General features: G+C 41.7%; 2 protein-coding genes across 3 annotated transcripts in view; one reads left to right on the forward strand and one right to left on the reverse strand.

The window, feature by feature from the left end:
* LOC132911053 (integrin alpha-PS2) overlaps window positions 1-17935 on the reverse strand; it is a 78602-nt gene that overhangs the window by 36756 nt on the left and 23911 nt on the right. For both annotated transcript variants that reach the window (XM_060967386.1, XM_060967387.1), the window contains exon 3: window positions 14993-15111. In XM_060967386.1, coding sequence (XP_060823369.1) covers window positions 14993-15111 — 119 coding nt within the window. The remainder of the gene's footprint in view (window positions 1-14992; window positions 15112-17935) is intronic.
* Window positions 13373-17935, forward strand: part of LOC132911060 (pyruvate carboxylase, mitochondrial) — a 67819-nt gene continuing 63256 nt past the window's right edge. The window contains exon 1 of the mRNA XM_060967408.1: window positions 13373-13385. The gene's annotated coding sequence lies outside the window, so the exon portion shown is untranslated. The remainder of the gene's footprint in view (window positions 13386-17935) is intronic.

Consider the following 17935-nt stretch of genomic DNA (forward strand, 5'->3'; position numbering starts at 1 on the left):
TTGCGTCGAGAATACCGACGACTACGCTTGACGCGTGATCGCGGGGATCGGAATCGAACGGTTCGATGCAGAAAAGCGTACCAGGGTAGAACGAAGTGTCGCCGAGTCGTGACTTAATTGAACGTAACGACCAGTTGTGTTCTTTGGCCGATCGAGAGGCAGGGAACAACCGACAGGAACGAGGAACGTGAAAAAAGAAGAGCCTGCGTCGATGTGTACCGCAATTTATCCATTGCGCCAGTTTAGCTCAATCGCCCAAGGATCACCGGCTCAGATCGCGCGTACGACCCTTTTCAAATACAAAAATATCCACTTATGTAGCAAGCGCGTTTGCAACGTAAAAGATGAGTCATTTTTGTACTGACTCCTATCTCTCGTTCTGTTGCGAGCAGCAAAAATAGCTGAGTCGATTTTTCAGAATTTTATTGGAACGCGTTTCGACCATTGGAGCGTAACTGCTGCTGTTAATCCAGAACACTATCTTTTAATCCATCTAATGACTCGGAATTAAACATACGATAAACGCTTATTATTCGCGTTATAGTACCACGCCAGAATAATTTACTTGTAATTCTCAATGAGAATTGATTGTAAAATTCTCCCAAATAAAAAAGAATCTAATGACACAAAGTTCCCAAAGAATTTTCCATCTTCTGTTTCTATCAATTACCAAACTAAATTACAAATTTATAAATTAACTTCCAACTGCGTCGAGTAATATCGAATTCGCGAGCAACTCTCAACCCGCTGGGGGTAGCCGCCCACATGCTATATTTATTTTTTTATTATATTTTTTTTTCTTCACCAACAAGATATAACACTTTACCAAATGTCCACAAGGACAAATTGTAAAATAACCAAAATAAAATAAAAAAACTCTCAACCACTTCCTACTTCCTACCTCTCGAAAACCACCTCCGAGCTTACTCCTTTCAGAGGGAAAAAGAAATGACTCGAGCAACGAAACAGCTGTTAGAACAAACGAAAAAGAGGCGGTTAAAAAATACGGTGGAATCAAGAGGTATAATAGAAGCGGACAGCCGCGTCGAAATACAAGAATGGGTTTGGTCATCGGACGCGTTCCGAATAAAGGCAGACCTCGGTGAACCCTTTGAATGCATCTCGTCGAGTGGTAGAAAAGGAGGGAGAGTCGAAGGAGGAGCGGACGAAGAGGCAAGCCTGGGATTATCACGGTTACAGCTGGTCTCGCGGATCGATCGTGATCGAGCCTCTACGAGTAAATCGATCTTATACGTTTGACAATCGGGTTCGGATGTATCTTGATCGAGATACGTATTAAGGAATCGACAGCTGATCGACGCGTGCACGTTGAAAAAGCAGATGAGGAGAAACGTTTCGACACGTTCTCTCTTCCTTTTGTCCGGATTACGTATGTGTTACAATGTTGCGATGACCAACAGGCAGTGAAAAAGTTGCGGACGGACAGTTTTTCGAGATCGAAATCTTTGCAGCAACTGTAACTCGTTCTCGAGACACGATACGTTCCTTTTTTCAAACAAATTATACTTTCAAAATTAAATTTTTCGTGTTTAATTTATTCTATCGAACCCTCCGTAGACAGACTGAACGATTAACAACCTTGGACTTCGATGAGGATAATGTTATTTTTAATTGTGCCATGCAGTAGAGACGACGATACTCAAAATCTTTAGGCTAAAAATCTGTCAGATTTTCTGGAAGCTGTAGAATCGTCTAACTTCCCAACTTCCTAAAGATTATATCGTAAATTATTCAAATCCTCGCATTTACGAAAACCAACAGTTTCCTTGCCTAACGACGTCTTTGCTCTAAACGTAGCCACCAAATCATCGTTCAAGGATGCACGGTGTTGCTCGGTTGCCTCACGCGACGCTAATCATCCACCACTGTGTAATTTCAACCTCGTTCGCTTATCTTGCACGAATTTGAAGGCGGAAAGACGTGAATTTCGCGAGCGGCATGCAGCAATGCAATTTACTCGTCGTTGCAGAGCCCGGAAGAGTTTAAACTCGAATAATGACACGTTTTCAGAGCGTTTTCACGACCGTAAGTAACGGAATAACAGCGTGTTCGAGCAACGAAAACTCGCGCATCTCTAATTACAAGGAGAAAAAAGGAGAGAAGAAAAAGGAAAGAGGATGAAACGAGAGAAAGGAAAAGAATGATAATTCGAACGATGGTTGTATTCTTTGTTTAGGTTGACTGATAGAAGAACGAGTGGATGAATTTGTAATAGAAAAATATATTGAAACAAATAATGTATGCTGATCTTTATTATAGTGTTGCACATTTATAATGATACAAAGGACATTACCAAAGAAGTTAATTTTGTAGCTCTAGCTAAAGTCTACAAGAAACAGCAATAGAAATCTACTAATAGCTCCTTTTTTTCTAGACCTTGTAATCCAAAACATAACTTATATTCAAGAGCACGATAATATAGACCTCTTCTTATCTTGAATATTTTTTTTCCACTAAATTCTATTGTTTTATAGTGTTGCAATACAAAAGAAGCGATAGGGAGGTTCATATATTTACAGCAAAGGACATTACCAAAGAAGATAACCTTGTAGCTCTAGTTAAAGTCTACAAGAAATAGCAATAGAAATCTACTAATAGCTCCTTTTTTTCTAGACCTTGTAATCCAAAACATAACTTATATTCAAGGGCACGATAATATAGACCTCTTATTATTTAGAATATTTTTTTCCACTAAATTCTATTGTTTTATAGCGTTGCAATACAAAAGAAGCGATAGGGAGGTTCATATATTTACAGCAAAGGACATTACCAAAGAAGATAACCTTGTAGCTCTAGTTAAAGTCTACAAGAAACAGCAATAGAAATCTACTAATAGCTCCTTTTTTTCTAGACCTTGTAATCCAAAACATAACTTATATTCAAGAGCACGATAATATAGATCTCTTCTTATCTTGAATATTTTTTTTCCACTAAATTCTATTGTTTTATAGTGTTGCAATACAAAAGAAGCGATAGGTAGGTTCATATATTTATAGCAAAGGACATTATCAAAAAAGATAACCTTGTAGCTCTAGTTAAAGTCTACAAGAAACAGCAATAGAAATCTACTAATAGCTCCTTTTTTTCTAGACCTTGTAATCCAAAACATAATTTATATTCAAGGGCACGATAATATGGATTTCTCCTTATCTTGAATATTTTTTTCTTTTTTGTTTCACTAATTCTATTCTCTGGGTAACAGCGGTCTCCAGGTCACGGATATACAAAAGTAAAGATGTAGAGTTTTTCTTGAAGTAATTACTTCAACATTCTTCACCAGTGATTGCACCTTCGCTGTATCTGCGTTCACTCTTCATTAAAAGGACCACTCGAGAGAGAAAGAGCTTAAGGCTTCGCTGATGGCATGGTTCCTTTAATGTCTTCAGTCGACCACTTCGTGGCCTTTCAACGCGCTCCTATCTCACAAGAACGATACACCCTTTCTTTTTCTTTCCCTTCTTCTTTTCAACGTCGTTCAACTTTTCGATTATCAGTTCGAACGATTGCGTAATAATCGGTGAATGATGCGATAATTGGGATGATCGGTAAGTTTGAAAAGAGAAAGAAGGAATAAATGAATATCGAGAGAAGATGAAGAGCGTACCTACACGATAGATACTCTGCGATTATAAAATATTATACAATTTGATTTTTTTCTAAAATTCGTCCTATTCTTGTCGCAATTATTTTCATTCGAGGAATTATTCTACCATCGAATCTGCTTGCTTGTACGTTCGCCTACAACGAGGGAAAGCTCCATGAAAATATCCGTGTATCCCACGTTTCTTGGAACAACGAGAGACGAAAGATAAAAGTAGTAGAAGATAAAGGGAAACTAAACTTGTATTATCAGACGTTTCGAATTTACAAGTTTTTTGGGAGGAACCGATAAATCATAGTGTTCCATCAAAATAGATTGAAAATCTTGAATTCTCTTTCCTTTAGGAACTCGGAAATATCTCGCTCACGAATCATTGCAATCGTATTTCTCTCACGAGACGATAATACTTATCTTTTCAAGCGTAAAGCAATCGGAGCAGTCAAACGGACTTATCTAAAGGAACGTGAAATATCCTAACAGCCAACAGGAGTTCTATTATTTCTCTCATTATCGTGAGCCACGTCCACTTCCTGCAGTAAGTTCGAGATTACTCTTTCGAAAGCGGGAAGCTGGCGATTTTTCTATCGATAAATAGGTTACAAACTTTCTTTTCTCTCTCTTTTAACGAATCGTTATCTTTAATTGAAATTTCTCTCAATTTTTTGTTCTCTCCATTCGATAACTATTCTTATCGTTGACCTACATCGTTCGTAGCATTCGTGTCGCATCATTGGAAATTAGATCATTGCCAATCGTTTTTCAGCGAAACTCGAGGATTTGCGAGTAAAGTACAATAAATGCCGAGGTCTTCTTACGTCAAAGTTTACGAGGCGACCGATTCGTTGCAGGCCAACGACAGACCGGCCGGCCTACCGTAAACTCTTTTAGCGTTTGACCTTTATTGTACGAAACGTGTAACGCACGTGTGCACGCTGGAAATGCCCGAGGCCGATAGTTGACAAATACCGCTGCAGTGCCGGTGCCACCGTATCTTCCACGCCTCTACAAACTAAAACAATGTGGCACTATTTTCTCGGCTGCAATATTATCTGCAATTCTTAATGCGTTTCCACTGTAAACCGGCTAAAAGGAACACGCTAATGCTAACTGTAAAGTTCATCGAGCTTGCAAATATACACTGTCTACCGAACCTTTGAAATCGCTACCTGTCTCGTAGAATCCACCACTTGAAAAAGAATCACGTTACTACATTTCTTTACATAAAAGATATAACTTAGAAAAAACGAAGCTGACACCCCGCTGGGGGTAGCCACCCACATGCTATATTTATTTTTATTTTATTTTATTTTTTTGTCCATAAGGACAAATTGTAAAAAAAAAACAAAATAAAATTAAAAAAAACTACATTTCTTTCTTTTTTGGAAAATTCGTTGATCGAAAATTTATTACTTTTAATAAAATTAATACTTTGACGAAGAAACCGCTGATTGTCGTTCTACGAAAAATAACCATATTATTATTATTTAAATATATAACGTGGGAATAATAGTGATATTGTGTGCAAAATATGGATTCGTTTACCGCTTTCTAACGTCCCCCGTTTCTTCGTTCTTTTTTGTTTCAGCTTTTTTCCTTTTCCTCTTTCTCTTCCTTTCGTTCTCCTTTTTTTTCTGATAGTCGATAAATTTTTTCAAAAAAAAGCTAACTGACTGGACGTATCGTCGACGAGGAAACGACCAGGCGGGCGGTAAGTTATTTTTGAGCCGTGAATGAGGTCATCTCGGGTCGGCTGCGCCCAGACCTAACCAACGAGGATAGATCACTCGTATTTTCGAGTAGTCGATACAGGAATGGCTTCCGTGGAACAGACCATGTTTTTCGGGGAACCTGTACAACCTCATTTTTGCACGATGCTCGAGCATCGTATGTGAGTAAGCGTGGACTAAATGTGCCGAAAACGAAACGAAATGAAATTTTGAATTGGAGGAACATGTACGTATCTTTGTCGAGTGGAATTTGCCAAGTGTTAATTAATCGTTTGCCAACTCGAAGAAAATATCGTATATTGGTAACGCTAAATTACAATGCGTTATCGAAAAAACCTGATCTATATAGAACTTTGTACACGCATGTTACATCGCGACAAGAAACGTTTCGCAACTGTCTTGCGTGTTTCATTTTCCGTAATGTGTATTATCGGTGACGCTAATAATTATCGTTACTAATTGAAGGATAAGAGCCGGCGTCTCTATCTTTTGCACGTACGTCTCGCACAAAACACGCTTGACATAAAGCAATTGGCGATTAGTACAGTAAATCTATAATCGTCCGATTACTTCGTTCTCTATGGAATAAAAGATGGTTTCGTCGTTTTCAAGTCCATGTACTCAACAAATTTACCAAATGTCCAACTGGACAGATTGTAAAGTACAAAATTGTAAATAATAAAAAAAGTATGTATATTCACGAAATTCCTTTCTCCGATAACTACATAATACATCGAGGCATTATTCTCCTTTTCAACAAATTTCCACTAATAACAAACCGTCCACATTATAGCCACGAAATTATCTAACAGCGATAAAATAATTCTTTTCGCTTATAATCATTTTGCCGCGTACAAAGCCGAACGAAACGAACCTTGACCGGCTACTTCTAAAAAAAGGACGACAATATTTTCCCCGTTTAGTAAGTGGACGAGACTGTGGGCTAAAAACGACACCCTCCCTTCGATATATTAATCCAACGAGCAGTCCCCTGGAAGGCGTAACGCGGCGATTTCATGGCAAATTACAACTCCAAATGAGCCCACCGTACGCGTTGGATCTTAATCCGATTTGTCATACCGCAGGATAACGCACGATTTAACGCGTAATTCTCTCCGGTGCGCTTGGAGTCGGGCGAAGAAACGCGGCAGTATCGCGCGGATTACGGAGACCCGATGTTCTCGGTGAAAATTACGAAGAAATCTCTGCTCGATTTTAATACCGAAAGGCTTATTTCCATTCGTTAACGAATCAACAAAGATCGTTATTTCCGCGAGTTCTTGGCTTTTGAAGGAAAAACACCGTCTTCCCACGTTCTCTGCTTCAAATAAGATAGCAATTATTTTTAGACTATTATTATTAGTAGATAACGAATGAAAATTATTCTAGTTGAACGGTATAAATTCTAGAAAGTTAGCCTGATCACGCAAAGCAGCCGAGTTATAAAATAAGTAAAACGTCCGTGCACAAAAAGCCTCGAAAATAAGAACACAAAGAAGGTAAGAGGCAGCCGCACGAATGAAATATCCCCGCTAAATTTGTCCCTGCGTTGCACGGCCATATTTTTCACCTGAGTCCTCCTTGGAACCAGGAGCTCTGTCCCGTGACAGGATAACAGAGCGACGAGCCACGGACGGATATTTACGCGCGGTGGCTGCCAGAGGAAGCGGACAAGACAGCGGAGGTGCACGCACGGAAGACTTTGGTTCGCTTTGGTTTCGTCGTTGACTCACCTCGCGGCTGACAATGAGTCACTGCCTTATTTATACATCGCGCGTACACGGTCAACGGGGCTGGCTAACTCAGAATTCGCGTCCCAACGCGGTAGAAAAGCGAAGATTCGTCGAACGGACGAACGAACGAACAAGGCCGCGTGTGACTCTGCCTCGGAGCAAGTTGGAAGATTCTGCGAATGCGTTTCGATGTCGCGAATACCGGCCGCGATATTTCAGATTCGCGAGAAGAAAGGTGTGAGTTATCGTAGCCCGTCTGGCAGCGGCGTGTTACGTTTGATGGCTGAGCAACGAGTTACATTATGGGCATGCTTGTAAGAGCCGCTGGCCAATATCCGGGACAAAGCGACGCTGCTTGTACCTACAGGAGCTCGTTTTGCTTTCCTCTTGGTTCTTTTAACGGAGAAGGTGTTTTAATGGCGTGAAACGTGGACGAGGGGCATCTCTGTGGTCTGGGAGCTTGTATGGGTTGGATTCTTATTAGGTGGAGTCGTTAAGCTTGAGATTAAATTTGTCGGCCGATGCGGAGTACAGTAATTCGGACTAATTAAACGCGTAAATGTTGGCAAAGAAGTCTCCATCGTGTCTTCTTCTTACTTTCCTTTTCTTCTTCGGAGCAAAGAATCGGACAGGAGATCGATGCGATCGTTCCACTCACGCGCTTTTGTCGAACGGCTACTAATTGCAATTAGAATTGGTCAGGAAGCTGATTCGCGAAAACGATCTTAAAGGTACCAAAAGCAGATCCTTATGGCAAAAAAACGATCGTTTAACGGACATAGCAATTTGTCCCGTCGGCAAAACATACGCCCGGAATGTGCATTGTCTCCGTTTCTTGCATTATTCTACTTCGGCTCTTGCCTCTGCGTGCAAACTTGCGAAAAAGGAAGACTGCGTGTACGGATTGAAATGACGGTATCTGCGCTCCATTGAAACCTATCCATACAGATTTTCTAATCTACGTACCGATAATTTCTCTACGATATTGCTCTCTAGGAAACGCGAACTTGATATATCTTCGAGCAACGTATTTCTCAGAAAAAAGCCCATATACGTTTCTAACCAGGCACAGAAACGCTTGCAACAGTGCCTCCATCGAAGCGTTCATCATAAATCGTCACCAACATCCACTTAATTCCGGCGCAACCGCACAGCCATATGATTCCAAGCGAAACCGCAACGAAATTCCAACAAGAAAAGGAACGGACGATCGCAGCAATCGGCAAGCAACACGTACCTACCACGAGACAAAACCGAAGGAAAAGAAGAAGAAGAGGAGGAACAACGTCCACACACCCTCTCGAAGATCCAGAGACAGAATGATCAACCGCTTCTCACAGTATCTCTCACGAGGCCATGGGAATTTCTCAAACATTGTCCCGTCCATTCTCTCTGACAATGGTATTTCCATTCTGCCAGCCGACAAACGTTCGATCTCCCTTGGTCCCATCGATCCCGACCACTGTTCCAGGGACCAGAGTATCGTTCTAATCCCCCAAAAGGACGTTCTTCTCGAACGGTGTACCGTGTACGGGCAGAAGGTCAAAGGGGAAGGATACGCGAATTTTTCCTACGAGATTATACGCTCGAGATGAATCGTCCAGCAATGGAAAATTGATAGATCGGTGGATATCTATGCAGATTCGTATATCTACGATGGTTATCGATCTGTGTTTTCGTTTCGATGTTACGTTCTTTTTAATCTTCAACGATTCCAATCGAAAACCTTAAGATCCCTAATAGATGCACCCTGGTACGTCACCAATGAAACGATACATCACGGCCTCAAGATACCCACAGTCAAAGAAGAATTATCCTAATTCAGCAAAAGAGTTAACAACCACGAAAACCCTCTAATTACTCGACTACTCGACACGTCGGAACAGATCCGCGGGCTAAAAAGACATTACACCTTAGACCTAAGCACTAAACATATTATAAACACCTATTAATCGTGTCATAGTATCGCGTCAGATAAATTTACTTAAAATTCTCTAACGAGAATTGATCGTAAAATAAACGCAAATAAAAAAAAAGGAAAAAACGTTCTTTTTAAGGAAGAGAAAGTAGGTAAGAACTTTGGCTAACTCGACTCCACCTTCGAGAGTTTGCGTGGGAAAGAGCGAACGGTGGTTGGTCGATATCTTGACAGAGTGGTGACTTTGGTAAAAAGATCAGACGAACAGTAACAACACCCGAAACTTACCAACTATCGTAAATCTAAAACTACCCAAAATGAGAAAACCTAATTTCTATCTTTCGAAACGAGCCACCACTAAATTCAACCATACGCTATTCCAGAGAAACTTCCATTAAACCGGCGAGGGAACACGAATTTCGGTACAAGATTCTGCTCTCAAGGTGGGTCGTCGGGGTCGGTGGTGGGTTTCGAGTGGACAGCGTCCTCTTCGTCTTTTAATCGATGCGTTTTTGCCAGCGGATTCTCCGCGAGCACTCGCGAGACGACGCGACGTGGCTTTATCGCGACGGCTTCGTCGTATTTTATTGTTGCCGATTGTTCCCTCGGTCCCTGGCGGGCCGTGTACGTGCACGGTTTTTGCCTTCTTCGGGCTTTCTTTCCTCCGCCTTCGGTTTTTTGCTCGGCTCTCATTGTCTCCGCCGCTTTCGTCTCGTTCGTTTTTCGAGAGTCGCAAGCTGCTGCCCCGCGAGGAAAGTAGGTGAAGCGTGCCGCTATTCCACTCGATTGACATAGAGAATTTCATATACAGGGTGTCATGGAAGAAGCCACACCTTTTTCTATTACCGTCATATATCGATCGTTAGTTAGCGGTCGTGCGACGTGGATCGTACGATTCTATTACGAATCGTTTGACGCCTTTTTCCTTTGACGTTACTTGAAGAATATGCAAACAAATCGACCACGATCGACCAGTTAAAGAACAACGTTCGCGAGGAGCCTGAAAGAATAAGACGAGAAACAGGTGAAAATGTGATAAAATATGTTGTTGAAAGAGCACGCACTGGTAAAACGACTAGAACAGATTTATATTAATATTCATCTTTCTTTGCTTCGAGAGATTTTCGACTAAAGCATCGTTTCTATGGAAAGGGAATTCTAACGACGAGTAGTTTTTCTTCAACCTTCCTGGAATCCCAACTTTGAATACCGTTCGTACTGAGGTTTTGCCCGGTAACGTATTAATAAAGATCGGTTGTTTTTCAGACTTGTTGTCGAGCTTGTTATTGCACTGGTAATTTATGTGCTTTAAATTGTACACGAGATTTCTTTGAGCAGGACGCGGGTGATTTCTGGGTCAGTTTTGATGACGGGTATGAAATACGAGAGTTTTTCTTTTCTTACAGCCGTTGAAGTTAGATTCTGTGATTGCGTTTACGACGTACACTCCTTCAATTTGAAGAACTTTTAACGTTTGACGGTCTGACGAAATAACTTGAACGAATTCTTACGAAGAGGTTTCATTCACGACTGCACGTAGTTATCCTGAGAACAGAAATTCTATTTTTCTCTGATAGTTCGCTTCCTACGTACGCGAGTCGTTTATTTCATCAGTGTAGCACGATCGAACGAAGATTTGTCTGGCCAAGGGAAAAAAAGGACACGATCCTCTTATTTGGAGAAAGGAGAAAAGAGAGAAAGGTCGGAAGCGCGAAACATCTGGCAGCAATCAAGAAGCTGTATCTTTGAAATGTCGGCGGATCGTGAAAGAGATCAGAAGTACGGTGCAGAAGAAAAGAACGAAGAAGCATCTCTGAATTGGATAGTTACAAAAAACCATGCAACGACAGTGAAACGGTAGATGAAAACGCGAGAGCAGTTTATTTATGAAAGAATATAAGATGACCAACGGCGGGCTGCTACGTGAAATTCAATCGCATCTGATAAAAACTAAATTAAAATTCATCGATTCGTTAAAATTCTATCTTATTTTATTCCCTCCTATCACCGAAGATTACTATCATGAATTTCCAGATTGACGACAATAATTTTTCTCTCCGCGACGCAACGAATCGGGCTCGACAAGTTCCAAGGGGCCAGTATAAAGTTACCACGCCAAGAATTTCGGGAACGGTATTTATATAGAGATACAAGTTTTTGTTAATTAATAGTGTGACCGAGTAGAAGCTCCGGTCTGTCTCCTTTTACGACCGGAGCTGAATACGTGAGGTTCATGTGTAATCCTGCCGAATGCTTCGACACGTCGACTACGGCGCTAAAACGATATGGTCGGACAAAGAATTATTCGCGTCACGTATCGGTGACGTCTACCTGCGAGTTTGATGTGTGCCGAAAGACAAGGATCAACCCTACGGCCGTCGTCGGGATCGTTAATTAACCGAAAATTGTACGATTTAAGCTCCCATCGATCCCTCTTTCGGTATTCTCCTTTAATTTCTTTATTAATTGCTTAAATTCTAAAATTACAAGTTTCTTCCGTAGTTGGAGGTTGAAAAATACGCGTATTACCCCTCCTTGTTTGGAGATCTTTCAATTTCGTGACAACTCGTCGATAATTCGTTCGAGATCAATTTGCGATAAAACATTTGTAGAACGTTTATCCAGTCTAAATTTATTATTTATATTAATGTACATTTTCTGTGTACATTTTCAGAGCCTGTTAATAAAATGTTAATGATATTAACGCGGACGCAAGAGTTTCCTATCTTCGTTCTTCTATTTCCAAAGCTTTCCAATTGTTCGGCTAATTTCTTTAGCCGGTATAACTCGTTGATTTTCCTTTCGTCGACGGTACTTGGACAAAAACACCGATCCAACATGTCGCTAGGACAACACCCCCTATAAAATCATCGATAACGATCTCCTCGAATTACCAATGCAGAGCTAGAATTACCTGGCAATACACGCAACATCGAAACTCATTTCATTTCAATATCCCGCAAGTTCTACGCGAACGATGATTGATAATGATCGCCTGGCGAGCACCGAACGAAACGAAAAACGTCGAACGCCTGTCGACCGGACAGATTGCGGTACTTCTTACAGAATATCGCGAACAAATCGCCTCGATATGCGTCGTTGAAAGCATCGACGAGTACATACACGCGTGGATAACGGATGAAAAGTATCGCGGAGGGGAAGCTGAAAGTGGAAGCCGTTTCATCCATGGCCTGTCGATCGTCGGGCCGTGCCACTGACGATCTCTGCAGGATGCCAGGTTTTCTCGATGGAAGTAATTCACTCTGATTCATCGAGTCGCCAGCAAGAACATCGACCAGCTCGTATTAACGCTGCAGCGTGAATACACGCTTCTGTTTGACAGGCATAACCGTTCGATAATATCGCTGATCGTACGAGATGGGAATTACGTAATTCGCCTTACAGCGTGTACAAACGATCTGCTCTTTGAGAATAATGGATTCGATCGATACGGCGGATGTATCGTGTCGAGAGGAATTAACGACCCGAGTCTTTGGTACGGAAAATAAGAAGAGAGTATGACAACAGGTGTCCACCTTTTAAATGTCCAATTTAAAAATGTCCAAGTAACTGGGAAGAACGTTACCGTACGATAACGTCCAAAGTTAGCTACCTACAAAATTTTGATCTACCTGACTTTGTCTTCGATCGACTACCGACCGATGGACGGCTCCAGGAACATGGCAAATTTTCCACGAACGCGTATAGACGAGCGAACAAAGAGAACAAACGAAAAAGTTGGTTGGACCGGCGGGAATAATATGGGTTATTTTTAATTCGCGTATGACGAGCGTTCGGGTGGAGAAAGCGACGAAAAAGAAAAAGCATAGTGGCATTTACGGTGGAACGTGCACTCGCATTCTGCAGTAAGTAGATAATTCGCGCATAATGCCGGAGGCCAGGGGGGATGAGAATGTCGCGGCGACGTTTCGCTATGCGAAAATTACGCGAGCATGGGAACGATAATCGTTGCTAATACGTCTCTCACGTAGGAGAGCAGCTCCTTATTTATGGGAGCCCGGGTTCTTCGCGACTTGACACCGCCGATTTCTCTACGAGGAATCCGAATTCGAGGAACGGACTGTGAGCTGCATTTAGTCATCTCGGATACGGTATCGTGCCGTTTCAACGATTGTGTCGTCAGGTAAAAGTGTGTCACGGAGTATCGTGTTAAAAGAAAAAAGACAACGACGTAAAGTGGTCGGTTTTTATGCAAGTACTTTTTGTAGTCTGCATTTTACCTTTCTACCTTTTGTTACATCGTGTTATTGCGCGTGATATCCACATGCAAGTAGAACATTATAATCCTGTTAAGGGAAGCAGTAAAGATATGCGTGTATGCTTTTTCTAGTCACTGTAAAACGACAGACAAAACGAAGTTCAAAGTTGGGACTTGCGAGTATAAAGTCATTTCGAAGGGTAACCAAACCAGGTAAAAGAAAATAGGTACATAGGTAGCGAATAAAAGCGACCCTGAAGCGCCCTTTCACACGGCGCGGCGATACACGTATCACGACGAATACATTGTTCGTTATGGAAGCGTTCACACGATGATTCTGTAGTGAACGATGCATAATCGATATCCATCGTACGCGTATCGCATACGTGTATCGCCGTGTGAAAGACGAGCGAGGGCTTAAAAGCAGCCGTTACAGCCAAGTAAGGCGCCGAATAAAATAAGCAGCGTTCTGCATCCAATTACGTATAAACCGCTAAACAAACTCGGCAAATCCACCGGCCGAAAAATCCCAGTCCTGCGGCTTCCTCCTTTTTCCCTTCCTTCAATCATCCCGACCGGCACACCGCAGCCGTGCGTGATGTGCATCCGCACATGCGTACAGGATAGACCCGGCCAAGTGCAACGCACGTAAAGATAAGGGCGGCAGTACATCATAGGGACCGCGTCCCGAAGGGAAAGAAGGAACCGACCGACCGTCTTGCAAAGTCAGAGATCTTCGCGCTTAGATTCATATCCGAACAACAATTCCATCGCACGTCTCATTGCAACGCGCATCTATGCGAACGGAGCGCTCTAATAGGACGCGCGTGAAACGGTCGAGCGATGATACACGCGGAGGATTGCTAGATGCGATGAAAAAATTGCGATAGAGGAACGCCATAAAAGATATAACTTAGAAAAAACGAAGCTGGCACCCCGCTGGGGGTAGCCGCCCACATGCTATATTTATTTTTTTTTTTTTTCTTCACCAACAAGATATAACACTTTACCAAATGTCCATAAGGACAAATTGTAAAATAACCAAAATAAAATAAAAAAAAAAAAAAAAAAAAAAAAAATAGAGGAACGCAGAACGAAGCGAGTGATTTCTACAAATTATCGGATCGGTGGAAAAGTTGATGCTCCTAAATTGTTTGCCTGCAAGTCACGTGTGTTGTAGCACGCGCAAACTTCACAGAGGATAAAAAGAGCGATGCTCGGTCGTACGTACAACAACAGGTGTGACTTCGCGAACAAATAATTTAGTTAGGTCCGTTGAAATCGGGCACGAACTTTAACACTGGCCCAAAATTTTCTGCTTGTATCGCTTCTTTTACACTCGCGTTATCTAGCAAAGTAACTATATATGGTGCGATATAATGGCAAGGCGTTTAGACACAGCAACGGAAACATAGAACGAAACCAAGATTCGTTTGTTTTCGATTCCTGAAATAGAAGGTACGGTGTTCTAAGAACGTGCACGCCTGTAATTTCTCACAAGGCCCCTTCGTCTATTCGTAACTACCGCTTTTATACCTTTGTAAACTCCTTTCCAACATAAAAAGGAGAACTTTAAAAGCATCTTATATAGCGGTATATATTTACTAGTCAAATAATCCAACGATTTTAATAACTAGATTTCCAATGCTCGTAAGTTTACGAAGAATTCAAACGTATTTGTACATGTTATATCTACGTAGGCTTTTTTAGTTTGGTTTTAGACCGAAAAGACATTACTAAGGTAGATAATAAAAATTTGATAGATTTACTCACCAGTATGGGTCCTCCATCTTTTAACGATGCCGAAACCGTGGCACCGAACCATTGAAGGGTTTTATTGTCGATTTGACTCAAACCACCCGGTACGTTTGGATTTCTGATATGGTTATTCCCTGCAACCGGAAATCATTTGTCATTAGTTGTTGCCGGCAATTGCTCCTCGTCATTGTCAACGATTACTTCATCCTGTAATGACTAACGAGTCGATAGAAGTATTAAATACTAATTTTAATAATATTTAGCGCAGCCTATACTCGTTAAGAAATTTCACGTAAGAATTAATTCTCGATTCGCGCTTCTCCATCTTCAACGAGAAATATTTCGCATTAACGTTCTCATCCTCCAACGAATAAATGAACTTAGCTTCGGCGCTATGGCTACCGTGATGCTGATAACGAATCAGCTATTCGAAGAAAAAGCGGCAGACGCACGTTGGAAAAGGAAAAAGCGGGGAAACAAATCGCCGTTTGAATATCGCAGCGCATACTCGCGATCGATTATCAAGAGGAATGTGCGTTTCTTCTTGGACCAGGCTAACTATTTCGAAGAATAACGAATGCCGTCAACGCGAAGGATCGGTCACTTAATATCGGAACTAGATTCTTGTAAATCTAAAGGAGAAGCTTCCTAAGAACGAATCAACGCCCAGATATCCCGTAGCTAGCAGTCACTTAGCTCCAGGTAACCTAATATGTCGCCGCGGGTACTTGTTGCAACGGAATGAAACGAAACAGAAACGACCAGTTTTAGCGCCGTTTGCATTTACTACAAGATTAATTCACCAACGAGTACAGTCGCGGCGATATTTATCACAATAATCGCGACTCTGCCTATTTGTTACAATTTAAATTCCGCACTTTCGCGTTACTACAAATCGAATCGATTATTTCTTCGCCAGTTATTTATCTATCTCTTGTTAATTGGAATATTTGCCGGCGATTTGAAACGTTTCGCACGATAGGGTTATCGATTTAACAATTTTTACAGGTTTTAAAAGAACAAGTACATCTCGAAAAGCTTGTCTCACTATAAAGTAAAACTACATTCTCTATGTACGATCAACGACTGTTCGATTAAAATTAAATATCAGTTTCTTGTACGCTCGATTAAACATCATTTTTCCTAGCGAATAGGATATAAAATATTCAGAGTTTTGGCAATGTAAATACGAGCAACGCTGAGCAAGATTGGACAGTTTTCCGACTCGCGTACCGAAGAAAAGTTAAACGATGTCCAAGAAACGAAAGTTTTCAATGCATCATACGGATATTCTTCGAAAAAACAAGGCACGGACAGGTGTCACCGGAGAGAATTCTCAGCGAGTACACCTTGGATTTTTCTTTGTCGATTTTACGAATGGAACGAACCCGTTAGCCGTATCGGTGAGTCGTAACCCTTAAAGGGAAGTTGTCCTTCGCTTCCTATCCCTTAACTCGCGATCGTTGCCGAAGGCGTATGGTTACGTGGATACTGGCGAACCGAGACAGATCTCTCAAGTATAATTCAATCGCAATGTTATTCGCAATTAATCGCAAAATTACAAACACGTGGAATAATATTCGATAAATATTCCGAGAAACAGGTCAATGCCAATTTCGATTCGAACGACCATCCATTACGATAAAGTTATTTTTATTAACGAAAGATCGTTGAATCTTTATTCGTGACTTTTTAACGCGTTCAATCGACTCGTTTAAATCCTCCATCTGTCAAACACGCTCGTTCGTCTAATTAAAACAAACGATCGACCAAACACAGTCCTTAATAGAGGCAATTATGAATTATCGACGGCGGAGGAACGAACGACGTCGCGATTATCGCGGCCCAATTATTTCGCCGCGCTCATTAAGGGTACGTCAATTAAGCACGCGTTCGCGAGCCGAGGGACGGAGCAACGCGACCTTCCTTGAAGATCTTCAGATGGTATCCGGCAAGAAACGCCGAACCTACGTCCGCGCACGCCCGTAGGTAGAACGACCTTACGGTTTTCTGTATTAGGCAGAGTCGGCTTCTTGCGTGGATGATGGTTCCCGGTATCCCGAGGCGGCTCGCCACGCCACTCCGCAGGGTGTATACCTCGAGGAGTTCCTCCGCGACGAGATGTTCGCTCGACCACCCGAAGAAGTGACTGACCTCCGGACAGACCCGCGCGAGATACGACTTGCTTCCTCGTACGCACGCGGAATAACAGATACCCCAACGATTCGAATACTATTGGTTACCAGAGATCTAGAGATCGAGAGATCCGATCGAACGGAATAGACACGACTTTGCAGGCATCGATACCATCCCGCGCAGTGATACGCAATTGGATTCGAAGTTGCAGGAGATCGAGTGGAACGAAAGGTAAGAACAGCGGAATTAAATCGAGGGTGGTTTTTGACGCGACGAGTTCGACGATTGGCGTGTTGGCAACGATTTTGATAATAAATCAAGCGCAACGTCTTATACTTAGATTGTTGATAGTATTTTCAGTATTTTTTTCATTTTCGCTTGATAAATTTTCAAGCAGAAGCGACTCCGCGCGAGCGGTTATTTTTCTCACGGGCATTTTAAAATAGTGATGAGTGAGCGTATGGCCGGATTTACATGTCGTTGGAGGCGAGCAAACGTTACATTTCGAAAATAGCCACAGTTAGTATCTCGCAACGAAGAAGACAATATTATTGGCCAAAGACTAAAAGCCGGCATGATATTCGTTTATTTTTCAGAGTATTCCATGAAATCCACCATGAAACAAAAATGAATTTTCGGGAACCATAAAATAAAGTTTAAAATAAACGTTTGAACATAAATTGTAGTTCTCTCGCTAACGTTAATAAAAAAAAAACAAAAGCTCCAATATTCTTTGAGAGATTCGATAAAACGAAATAAAATACTCGTGGAAAAGCATTCAATCTCGATAAAACTCACAGCTTCCGAAAAATAAAGAACGGA

This window comes from Bombus pascuorum, chromosome 10 (assembly GCF_905332965.1).
Source record: "Bombus pascuorum chromosome 10, iyBomPasc1.1, whole genome shotgun sequence".
NCBI lineage: Eukaryota > Metazoa > Arthropoda > Insecta > Hymenoptera > Apidae > Bombus > Bombus pascuorum.